Below are 12,346 nucleotides of genomic sequence, written 5' to 3' on the forward strand. Positions count from 1 at the left end.
ATTTTCTTTTTCCTTTGTTTTACTAGTTGTGTTGCTCTTTTAATAATATATGTGCTTGAGTACTTCACCTCGTCTGTACATACCAAGCAGACCACAGTGTCTGACACGTCTGTTCAACGTAATTCCACATTGGAGCTGTTCTGCTTGGCTTCAATGCTATTGTTTCACTAGATTTGAATGTGGTAAATGCTTCTCTAATGCTACAGATTTAGATATAACATCAATATGTGCACCTTTAATACAGTTCTCAAAAAAAATCTTTGGTGTCTGGAAAACTTTACATTGTGACTGGAGAAAAGAAGAGTTATGGCATGGACATGGGTAATGAAAATGCAATAATGTTCAGCTTTTATAATAATAATAATAATAATAATACAATAACATGTATATTTATATATTATTTATTCAATTATTTTTTTCTATTTTTTTGTGTGAATGAACACAGTTGGTTTGGAATGTTGTAAGGCACAAACAGTACAATGTCTCTTCCATCAGGCACCTTTTCTTCTACATGATGTACATTCTCAAAATCTTGTTACACACACACACACACACACACACACACACACACACACACACACACACACACACACACACACACACACACACACACACACACACACACACATACACACATAAACACATACATACTCGTACACAAACACACACACACATACACACAAACACACACACACACACACACACACACACACACACACACACACACACACACACACACACACACACACACATCCACAATGATGATGGCTCTGCTATGCCTGATGGCTTCTGAAGACATAATATATTCAAGGTCCACAAACAACTAATGTAAGTAAATATATTGCATGATAAACCCTCATAATGGATCTCTTCATGAAAAAGCAAATAGCATCCAATTGCTTCTGTTTTCTTGACTAAATCCCAGACTTATCATTCCTCTAACAGCACTGAAACACATTAAAAACAATGAACTACAATTCCTTACTAATAGATACAAAATAAATATTTTAACTAAGAAAGATACTTTGGCAATATATTTACACTTGCTCATTTTGATGCAGTCAACATTCTTGTAAAGTATATAATTTAATTATATTTCTTACACCCACTATTAGTCACAAGTCATTTTGGTATCTTGGCATCTTACACACAAATTATTTATTGGATCTGGAAAATATATACATAAAGAATCTGTATCCACAAAACCCATCAGTGGATGATCCAGCCTACTGCCCTTCACCTCATCCCTGATGTGGCAAACTGCATCATATGCCTTGCACTACGCCACACCACCACCCCACACTTAAACACTTCTTCACACCATACAACTATCTAGCCAGCTTTGCATGACAGGAATATATTTATGCTGCATGTGCATCTGGCAGCTAAAACACCACAAAAATGGAAGACATGGTCCTTCTCTTATGTGCCTGAGAGTTGCACATCCTTTACCATTTATTCAAGACAAAACAGACTTATAATTATCCTTTCTAACCTCCCAGGTTGTGCCTGCAAAGGATTCCTGAGAATCCCAGCACATGAATAAGTCCTCTCATCATTTATCACAGAAGGTACCTGTACTCCAATGTTAAAGACACCTCATTTGCCTTAGCTATAAAGATTTACCAGTGCACTTTCTTGTTACAAAAACTTTAAGACATGGCATAATCATTATTGCTTCAATATTGTGTCACCACTGACAAGTCTAGTGACAGGTGGAGGGGAACGGCTGCAGCAGGCTACTACTGACACTCAGGTAATACCAGCAATACATTCATGGTCGAAAACTTCAATAGTTACCAAACACCCTGCAACAAAATGCATCCATTGATATCTATAAAAAAAAAATATATATATATATATATATATATATATATATATATATATATATATATATATATATATATATATATATATATATATACACTACTCTTAATACAGATTATTACTACTACACTGTAACTAGTTTTTTTTTTTTTTTTTTTTTATAGTTGTGATAGGAGGGAGACTGATGTCCAGTAAAAATGCTGATTTCAATACACTTATATTTAATGTGATACCATTAAGTGATAAGAGCTTGTAATGTTTAAGGATTTCCTAAATAACACTATAATTTTATTAACAACAGAATATCACCACAAACTTATCAATTAAAAGTCTGGAGATGGAAGCAACAACAAGTGTAGTAACCTATTTCTAGACATAGAATCTTTGCTACTAGGTTGATGCCTCCTGCTGGCAAATAGTCTAAACAAACCTTGTCAATATTTATACAAAACTACTCACTTATTTGTTCTGCTCTTGGTGTTAGAGGCCTGGAGGAGCTGAGGGGTGGTCTCCATCACCCGCAAAAGAAGGTCATCAATGTAGTCCTCCAGGTCACGAGTGTGGCGAGCATTCTTCTCAAGGGTGGCTTGCAAGGTTACTATAGTCTCCATCAGGTCCTGAGGATTGAGCATGTCATAGTGTAGTATTATAATAATGTGTAGTAGCCGTCACTCAAAGAGCACAGAAGGAGAAAGATTTGAGGTGAGGAAAGAAGAAACCTTCCATTGAGTACAGGAGTAGTTCAGGTAGTCTTTGCTGCATTTAAGGATTCACTGAAGAAATGCAATTGTAAGGAGGAGGAGGAGGAAGTTTTGTTTGCTATGAAAAGCACAAAAAACTAGTAACAGTTTACCTTATTTGAAAACTGTGACAATTTAAAAAATTTGCAAAAATTCTATAAGTCCTAAATGAAAAATGTGTAAACACAAATTTCTTTAGTAGAGCCAAATATTATAAAGGAAAAATTTTGTAGTGAAAAGAATTTCTGAAGAGTTAAGAAGGCATTTTTCCAAGTCCCTAGGCATCAGTACATCAGTAAGCAGCATACATATTATATAATTCACCTCACCTCTCGTGACTTTCCAGCAAACTTGTCGTGTATCTCCTGAGGGAGCCGAGACTGCCTAGTGGGAGGGTGGGGCAGGCGGTCATTGCCACCCTCCACCACCCGCCCGTCTTCCTCCCCAATCCGCTCACGACTACCTATGAAGAGTATCATGTTATTCTACTGGTGTCAAGAGAGACCTGGTATATGTGGCACACTGGCTAATATGGTACAGAGAAGGTATAAAAAAGTAACTCAATTTACATATATCATCAATACTTTCAAGAGTTACATGTTAAAAAAGCAAATACACACAGAACACACACAAAGCAATCTTGACACTCACTTCCAAACAGCTTTGCCTTGAGTCCACCCTTACCACCCCACCGTTTCTTGCCACTCTCGCTGACCTCATCTCCGTCGTCCTTCAGTTTGCGGTCCAACGTCAACACCTTCATCTCTGGGAACCTGTAACACTCCAACACATTATAAAGGAGCAAAGTAAAACCAAACAACACTTTCTACTATTTCAATGAAGCTAACCACAAATATAGATGTACAACACTACTCTCCACGATTTCACACTACCCGAGTTATGCAGTCCTTGACTTTCGTGCTTAGTTTTAAATTCTTACCATCCCAGGCTTGTCACGTTACCATCCTGACTTTCACACTACTTTGACAAGTATCAGTCACATTTACTCACTCTCTCTCTCTCTCTCTCTCTCTCTCTCTCTCTCTCTCTCTCTCTCTCTCTCTCTCTCTCTCTCTCTCTCTCTCTCTCTCTCTCTCCTATTCAATCCATGAAAACTCAATGGCCTAAACATCACAGTGTTTATTTAATGAAATTTTATTGACAATAGCCTTGCTTGTGTAGAGAAAAATTAGACTATCTACTATTCTGGTTCCTGCACATTTGTGAGTGCCTCAACTGTTTGAACATTAAAACGAATGTTCCCAAATACACAGCTTATTGCCCACCAGGCTATGCTATATCATGTGAATGTGACTTAAAAAAAATCAGTCAAATGAATACAAACCTACAACACCTTGACTGAGCGAGGTTGCTAGTGTGAGAAACAGATACAGTCAACAAATAGTATGTGAATGGAGTATGAGAGGTAAACTGACAGTGAGGAAGAAATGTGAAGTATGATCAAGAGTTACTGGAAAAAGTCAGGGATAAGTGAGGGTGTGTATTTGGAATATCCATAACATGATGTAGTACCTGGACCGGTGTTCCTCAATGCGATGGAGCTCCTGTGTGCTGCTTGACTGTGAGGTGTTGAGAGACGAGCGGCTGTCTGAATGGGTCATGTTTTCCATACTACCCACAACTGAAGGGGAAGAAAGGTTAATGGCTGCTGACACCATCCTTGCTGGGCCCAATGCTCTATCTTACTTAACTTTAATAACAAACATGACAACAATTTTCATGTATATTGAAGTGTGTGAGCTGGACAATGGTATCATGCACCAGCATCAGTATGTTGTGTTTGCTTTATGATCAAATTATGACTAGTGATGCTTAGACTACAATTCTTTCCTGTGATTTAATGTAAATCTAAAGCAAGTCTACACAGATGTTTAATCAAGTTACTTCAGTAGTACTTTGATGGTTGCATGTAAAGACAATTTTGTCTAATTTTCAATATGTATTTGTATGTGTACAGAGAGAGATATGAATTTAGTAAAGCTAGAGAAAAATGACCATTGCAATTCTAGTTGATAAAAAAAAACTAACAATCTAACAAATACAGAAACAATCCTACTAGCCCCTAAGAAGCATGCAAGCACACACATATGTACAAGTATGCACTCTCAGAAACACAATGGAAAAAATGCCCATTTATGTAAAATCAGTATATGTCATGAAAGGGAAAGGAAACACAAGATTAAGATGAGAAGGAAGAGAAGGAGTTCAATAACAACTTTCCAAGAGAGAAAAGAAAAGGTTTAGCAGAGGTGAAAAGGAAAGACAAAATGAAGGATAGAGAATTAGCAGATAAGCACACATTACCTTTCCTCAACATTGCGCTGGCTGGAAAACAATCAAGAAAATTAATCATCTTATGTGTTCTAGAAACCACACAAAATGCAAGACAAGCAAACACACCGCAATTCCATGCAAAAACCATTAGAGTGTGAGAGTATGTTTGATAAGAGCAGCTTCCAGCCCTCTCTCTCACGCACTCAAAAAAAAAAAAAGCAGACAGGGTGTTCATGCAACAAGACATTCCACTTTTCAAAATGCAAACAGCAAAGAAGAGATATCTGAGGCACTATCAACTACTTCCCTATTTGCTCTAATAAATCTGTAGTGCTTCCATTGACAAAACACACACCCTTACATTCTTCTTCCATGCTGACCCTGCCCTGCCACCCGCCCCCAAAAAAAAAAAACATGCTTGAAAAAGGTAAAATAAAAAAGAAGTATGTAAACTGAAAATTGAAGTTGGTTATCAAATATTGTGAAAAATGAAGACCAAGAACAAGTTGTGCAAAGCTATTCCCTCAGCAGCTTTTAGTAACAATTGTGTGGAAGCCTTACTTGCATTGTTCTACTTAGAGTTTGTACTAAAAGCAATCCTGTAGAAACTAGACACAATCGTTTTCACTTTATACAATCTATATGCTTCAGAGCTGTGTGTTTGACAGTCCTTGGTTCTACATTACTATCTAGTCATCATAATTACTGAATTCACTATACAACTAGCCTAAGACTTCTTCAACAACAATTGAGAAGACACAAATCAGCTCAGGGCAGACCATACCACCAAAGAGCTGCTGCTGCTGCTGCTCCAAACAGCTTCCCTTCCCTACACACTCAAACCACCATTCAAGGAAATAACAAACATGACAAAAAAAAAAAAAAAATGGTGAATGAGAACCATGAAGAAAGTTACATCTCATGCATAAACCAATAAAAAAACAAAATAGTCTTAGAAGTACAAGTCAAAGCTGGGAAGCTGAACCATGTCTGTGTTTCAGTGTTGTAAGGGAGTATTCCTGCAATATTTTGGGTAATAAGTATTATATCATTATGTCACCCTGTAAAAGCAGAGTGTTGCTGAAAGAGGAACACAGGAGGGAGGAACCACAACACTGTCACTCCTACTCACTAGCATTCCTGCCATACAGTTTCCTTTCCCACTCATCCAGGACGGGCGGGCTGGTGGGCTTCTCATGGAGGGAGCCTGACCGCACCACAGCAGCCCCCGGCCGCTCCGCCAAGCCTGGTGTGCCCCGGCTCGAGGAGGAGGAGGTGGGGGCAGGGGAGGGACCAGAGCTACTATCCTTAGGGGTATTGGGGCCAGAGTCTGAGCTAAAGCTGAACACAGAGGCACCTGGAGTGGGGGGAGTGGGGGGAGGGAAGGCCTCAACACTGCCATGGGTCTGCTCTGAGTTGTGTCGAGAGGAGGGGCTTGAGAGGCTGGGCTCACTTTCAATCATAGACATCTTGGAGGAAGCTGAGGCCAAGGCTGCCAGGGCAAACCCTTTTCCTTTAGACTCCTTGTTGGTGGGGGAGAACATCCCTAGCTCAAGACCCTTTGGGGTGGCAGAGGTGCTAAGAGATCTACTCTTATTGGGAGTAGTGGGAGCCTGAAGTAGTTTTGGGGTGTTTGCTGGGGGATCTGTCAAGCTGGTGGACCTTGCTGAGCGAACAGGCTTTGCAGGAGCCAAGGAGTCTTGTGGGGACTTGGTGGAAGCTTTGGTGGGAGATGTCTTGATGGGTGAAGGAACTGGCTCACTGGGAGGTGTCTCACTTCCCTTGGGAGTGTTGGAGTCAGAGGAGGAGGAGAATGTATTTGGGGTGGTGGTGGTGGTGCTGGTGGTGGGGGGACTGGTCACTATGGTGGAGGGTTCAGGGAAAACCTTCCTTCGGGCAGGGATGGGCTCTGGTGAGGATTCTCTGCTGCCCAGTGAGTCTTTGGCACCACTGCCATTATTACTACTTGATAGAGAATTGGTGAGGGCAGAGTCTGGGGATGAACTGCCCAGAGTGGGTGGATTCTGGCCTGGCAGAGTGATTGGGGTTAGGTTGGGGAAGGTGAGGGGAGCAGTGGGTGGCTGGGGGTCGGGCAGAGGCTGCTGTCGGGTGGGTGGCTCTGGGGAGGGCTCAGGGGAAGGTGTGGGCACAGGTGACTCCACGGCTATTGTGGGCACTTCTTTAAGATTCCCTGCAAGTCAATAGGTTCCCTTCAATCTCCACACACTAGTGAACTGCAGTACACATGTACACACTCCCTCATTCACAAGTCTAAAAGGGGAAAGATTATGTACTCAGTATTATAACTAAAACATCTTTCTATGAAGACAAGGTTTGGCTTGGCTAAACTTCAAGATAAACTCATCACAGAATACAATACCACTTGATACAATAGAGTTTACCCTGTCTCACTCAAGATCACTTGGCTATCATATCATGATAAACTTTCCACATTTTGCCAAATAATGTGCATATATTTTCCTCATATTTGCCAGATCTTAAAGCTACACAAATATATACACCATTACAACCAGACAAAGAAATCAAGAAGGTAATCACATAGTGAAAACCTTCATCACAATCAGAACACACTATATGGAGAACACTGTCCCTGCACATTTCATTTTGCCTGCCATTCAAGTCACTAACTTGTGAGGTGATTACACCCAAGAGCTACTGATGGAACATTCCTTCATAATTCTAACACAACTGCCAACAAAAAAAACTTTATGAATCTCAGTAAGTTTACTTATAAGTTATCAATTCTATTACTGAATTTATTCATAATAATGCAGTCAGCCACTAGTATGTCTTTGATGAGAACCTTGGGCTTAAGATGAGTCAAGATATCAGGCCACATAACAACTATACCATCAGTCAAACACAAGGCAGCCATGAGGAATGCTTACATTCAGCAAGCAACAATGGTGGATTGTCTCTATTTCTGTCATTCAAAGAAAGAAGAGCGAGTAAGGAGGCTGAGGATGAGTTGAGGTCTGATTGAGGCACAAAAGTTTTTGCTGAGAGGTTTGCAGCAAGTCTTGGCATAGAAGCAGCTGCATTGGAATGTTAGGTGGGCATAGGCAGCCAGCCAGCCAGTCATTTGGCTCAAACATATTAGCCAGGAAAGCTAGGTTACAGCTTTTCTTAAAAGCATTAAACCACCATGACAGACTTATTAGATGCCATGTTGTCTTAGTGAAGACTTCTCAGCCACCTACCCAACACAGATGGTGAGGAACTGATGTCTGCTGGAGGAAGACAGCACCACCTGGTGTTGCACAGTGAATGGACTACACCACACACTGAGGGCCACTTGTCTCACTCCATACACAGTTTTCCTCATCGTTAATAAAATAATGCCAGGCCTGAACTGATAAGGTACTTGAAATATAGTAGCATTATTTCATTTTCATTTTTCATGTAACTGACACCATGATTAATATTCAGTTTGAAGTGAGCTTTTTGTGGTCATTTTGGGCTAAGCTACAATATATTTCCTTTCTTTGAATATACATATCTTCCCATCATCCTTCAAACAAAGCGTTGATGTGGCAATTAGAACACAAAGCTGATGCAGCTTTGCCACATCACATTGCACACACACAGCCTTGCCTTTACACATCAAAATCCCATCACAATGTTCACCAAGATTTCCTCTCCACCACCTCAAACATTAAGAAAAAAAATGTTGCATGTCACCAAATAAAAAAAATCTCAAATGACCTTCAACCAGATATTTGATTTTCAGTCTCTCTCTCTCTCTCTCTCTCTCTCTCTCTCTCTCTCTCTCTCTCTCTCTCTCTCTCTCTCTCTCTCTCTCTCTCTCTCTCTCTCTCTCTCTCTCTCTCTCTCTCTCTCACTCTCTCTCAATGAGCATATATTGAAACTTTTTCTTTTCATGAGAGAAAATTATATCAAAACAGGACAGGAAAGCCAATCTATTGTTCACATTCACACATTGCCACCACACATTCACAGGATAGAATCAAGGTTTAGTGAATTAAAGAATTTGTTGACTTATATACACCTTCAAATACTATATGTTGTTAATGCAAAGCAAATCTATCCCAGTATATTACAATGTCTAAAGGTATCAGGTTAGCTGTTGGATCAATAGAATATATGGATTCTAACCCAACAACTCTGTATTATATCTAAATATTAAACACTTGCTCTGGTAACAGTACAGATCAATTCATAAGCAAAACTCAAACACAAATTCTCATATACAAACATACAAACATATAATTAAATAGATACTTTGGGAAGCTAGAAAATAACAATTGATGCAGTATAAGGATGGCAGAACATCTTAGGTACCTTCATAATCAATGCTAAAAAGAGACTAGGGGAAAAAACAGCAATAAATATCACCCTTTGGAACCAAGAGTGTGTTTTTAAGAGTTTTGCCTTTGAATCTTTTTAAAGAAAGAAATACACATTATCAACGCCTAGGTATGGTTAGAAAACACAGGTGCTTTACACACTTTACCCAGCAACACTCTGCAAGTCTTGTCAGAAATGAGATGACAAAAGGAGCTCCAGTCATGAGTTGGCCAACAGCAAATCAGTCATAGTTGGGTTATATTTGCTGGAGTGGGTTTGAGTACTTATGCACTGTACTGTGTATGTAGTAGTTGTTACCATCACTTCCACGAAACAAATATATGTCTTATTTAGGGAGTTTTCTTATTTAATAAGCCATCCATAAGTGTGGCTTAACCACTATGTTTTTTTTTTTCTATGCTGTGTAGCAGAAATACTATTGTCAATCAAAAGCACAAAGGCTTTTTAAATTTTCCATGTGTGGATCTAGCAACCACAGTTCCTATACTCACAGTCACACTCACAGTAAGTCAGTAGTAGTATGATCCTTTGGGCTTGGAATGGTATGTAGCTGAATATCAACTACCACCAAATAATTTCACCCTCTGGTGAGTCATGGATGACTATTGTTTGTAACTCATTGACTTCATTGACTTCTTGCAGAGACTGTCATTCAAGATTCATGCCAAATACTGGAACTTCACATCCAATCTGTACTATTATGATATCATGACAGTATAAGCAGTACTGAAATTTGTTATTCATTACTTCTTAACAATGTGCTCTTTGGAGGTTCTCTAGGAAGAACAATGAATGCAATCCTGAGCCTGGCAATGATTTGAAAATAACATGAAGGTCTCATAATTGTATGGTGCAGCAATTTGGCAGTGTGCATCCAAATCTTTCAAAACTCATTACTGAACATGACTGGCACACAGGTCACACGTAGCTAGCAGAAGTGTGAACAAAACACACACATATCAATCAGAAGCAGTAACTGAGTGCATTCTACATTCTACGCTGATGCCAAATGTCTGGAGGCCCACAAGTCAATGGGGTTACAGAAAGTGCAGTAATTAGTACATTATACCCAAAAATGCATGTGCAAAATTAGCATAACCACACACTTACAGCTGAGGTGCATATATGAAGAAGCAAATCACATCACATAAACAACAAACAATACAAGCACATCATTTAGAGACACACAAAAATGGGTGTCTACTCTCCTCAGTCACTCCATGGCACCTGACTCTCAGTACTAACACAAGCTGCTGCAAGTATCCACTCACCACCTCATCCATCTCATGGAAATTTCCTCAAGTTTTTAAAAACAGTGATATCTTAAAAACAAGCATCTTAAAATAGCCCAATTTTTATTACTTAATTCTATGTATTTTGTGCATTAACACTTGGTATTTAGTGCTTAGAATTAATTATGACTACATCAATGTCCAAACATTTACATGAGTGAGTTATAAATTCATAAGCAACTATTAAATTTTAACCAATAAAACATGAAACATTGAGGGCTTCACTATCTCATGGTAACTCAGAGCTACGTTCTCAAGCACTATGAATGGCTGTCCCAAAGCAGCACTTATTAATGACCAGCTTATATGCTGTTGTTGACCTAATACCATGCTTGTCAAGTGAGCATGACCAAGAGGCAGACTTCAGAGATCTCACAAGAGGATGAAGGATTGGTGTGTATCTGCAGCTCTGGGTGCATTTTGTGACTATTTCTTAAAGCTTAAGATTAAAGCTGTAACCTAGTAGTACTACATTAATTAAGGAATGTTCTAATTCAAGACCTAAGCTGTAATACTGGGTCATGGTCAAAACTTGTAACTATAAGTTAAAACTAGACATTCACTCTGCACCTTGTGTGAATAAGTAACACTTAAAATTTAGGAGTAATTTTCAAAATCTCAATTTCCAACCAATATGAAACATTATTTCAAATTAACCACTTAAGACTGTAGTGAAGGTCATACGTAAAGGTAAAGTTTAGGATGAATACAGCCAGACCACACAAGTCACATCTACACACATGCATGTACAAAACACACACACACACACACACACACACACTTAAAACAGACCACGTAACCAAAGACACCGACACCAACACAACCACCAAGGGAGCAGAAATGTGGTCTCACCTCCTAGACGGGCAGGCTTTGGAGGTGCAAGGGAGTCTGACAGGTGGGAGGTATTGTTGAGGGTTATCACTTCATCCTCTGTTTGGTGAGGGAGAAGTGTTACTTAATGCCACTAAACAAACTACCATTAACACATTCCAAGCAAAGATGAAGGGACAAGATACTGATAATATTGCTTCTATAACAAAGAAATATTTCAAGGGCATCTATAAAGAATGTCTTGATTTTGTTTGCCTACTTATTCATTTTCTGCTCCCACATCAAATGCACAAAGAATAAGAGGAAATACAAAGCACACAGTGTATACACCAACAGACGCACACACTGGACTTGTCTAATCCAAACAATGATACAAATACTATACCACAAAAAACTAAGGCAGCAAAAATTACACAAAAATACAAATATTAAAAAAACAATGAAGAAATAAAAAACACAAGTAGAAAATAAAAAGAATTAACACAGCCCAGCCGCCACTCCAAACTTTTCCCTATTCTTTTCCTTTATTTACTCTTTCTCATTATCCTTCCCCTCTTCTTTTCCTTTAGTTACTCCTTTTCATTATCCTTCCCCTCTTCTTTTCCTTTACTTACTCCTTCTCATTGTCCTTTTCCTTTGACTCACACATTACATTTTTCTCTTCCATCTTTTTTTTTTTCTTCTTCATCTTTCTAATATGTTACTTTTTTCCAGTTAACTACAAACTCACACATTTCTAAACCTTTCTCATTGACTTCACACTCATTGCTCTCTTCCTACCTTTTCTTTGCCTAGCTTTCCTATATAGTACAATACAACAATGTCAGTATGTCTCTCTTACCCTGCTGAAGGGAGGAGCCTCTGGAGACGGTGCTATAGGGGCTGCTGGAGCGTGTGTTTACCCTCACCTCCTCACTAAACTGCAATATTAATGGATAATGCTTAGACAATGGTGACAAGCAACTCTCTCTCTCTCTCTCTCTCTCTCTCTCTCTCTCTCTCTCTCTCTCT

General features: G+C 39.2%; 1 protein-coding gene across 4 annotated transcripts in view; it reads right to left on the minus strand.

The window, feature by feature from the left end:
- Positions 1 to 643: 643 nt before the first annotated feature.
- Positions 644 to 12,346, minus strand: part of LOC123514737 (flocculation protein FLO11-like) — a 47,607-nt gene continuing 35,904 nt past the window's right edge. For 2 of the 4 annotated variants that reach the window (XM_045272826.1, XM_045272827.1), the window contains 8 exons: positions 12,177 to 12,255; positions 11,357 to 11,434; positions 5,995 to 7,053; positions 4,101 to 4,209; positions 3,219 to 3,340; positions 2,897 to 3,030; positions 2,287 to 2,444; positions 645 to 1,808 (listed from right to left, as the gene is read on the minus strand). In XM_045272826.1, coding sequence (XP_045128761.1) covers positions 1,790 to 1,808; positions 2,287 to 2,444; positions 2,897 to 3,030; positions 3,219 to 3,340; positions 4,101 to 4,209; positions 5,995 to 7,053; positions 11,357 to 11,434; positions 12,177 to 12,255 — 1,758 coding nt within the window. In that variant the 3' untranslated portion in view covers positions 645 to 1,789. Of the gene's footprint in view, positions 1,809 to 2,286; positions 2,445 to 2,896; positions 3,031 to 3,218; positions 3,341 to 4,100; positions 4,210 to 5,994; positions 7,054 to 11,356; positions 11,435 to 12,176; positions 12,256 to 12,346 lie in introns of all 4 variants that reach the window. The other 2 variants (XM_045272829.1, XM_045272828.1) reach the window with 2 other exon arrangements.

The sequence above is a fragment of the Portunus trituberculatus genome, chromosome 38, assembly GCF_017591435.1.
Source record: "Portunus trituberculatus isolate SZX2019 chromosome 38, ASM1759143v1, whole genome shotgun sequence".
Taxonomy (NCBI): Eukaryota; Metazoa; Arthropoda; class Malacostraca; order Decapoda; family Portunidae; genus Portunus; species Portunus trituberculatus.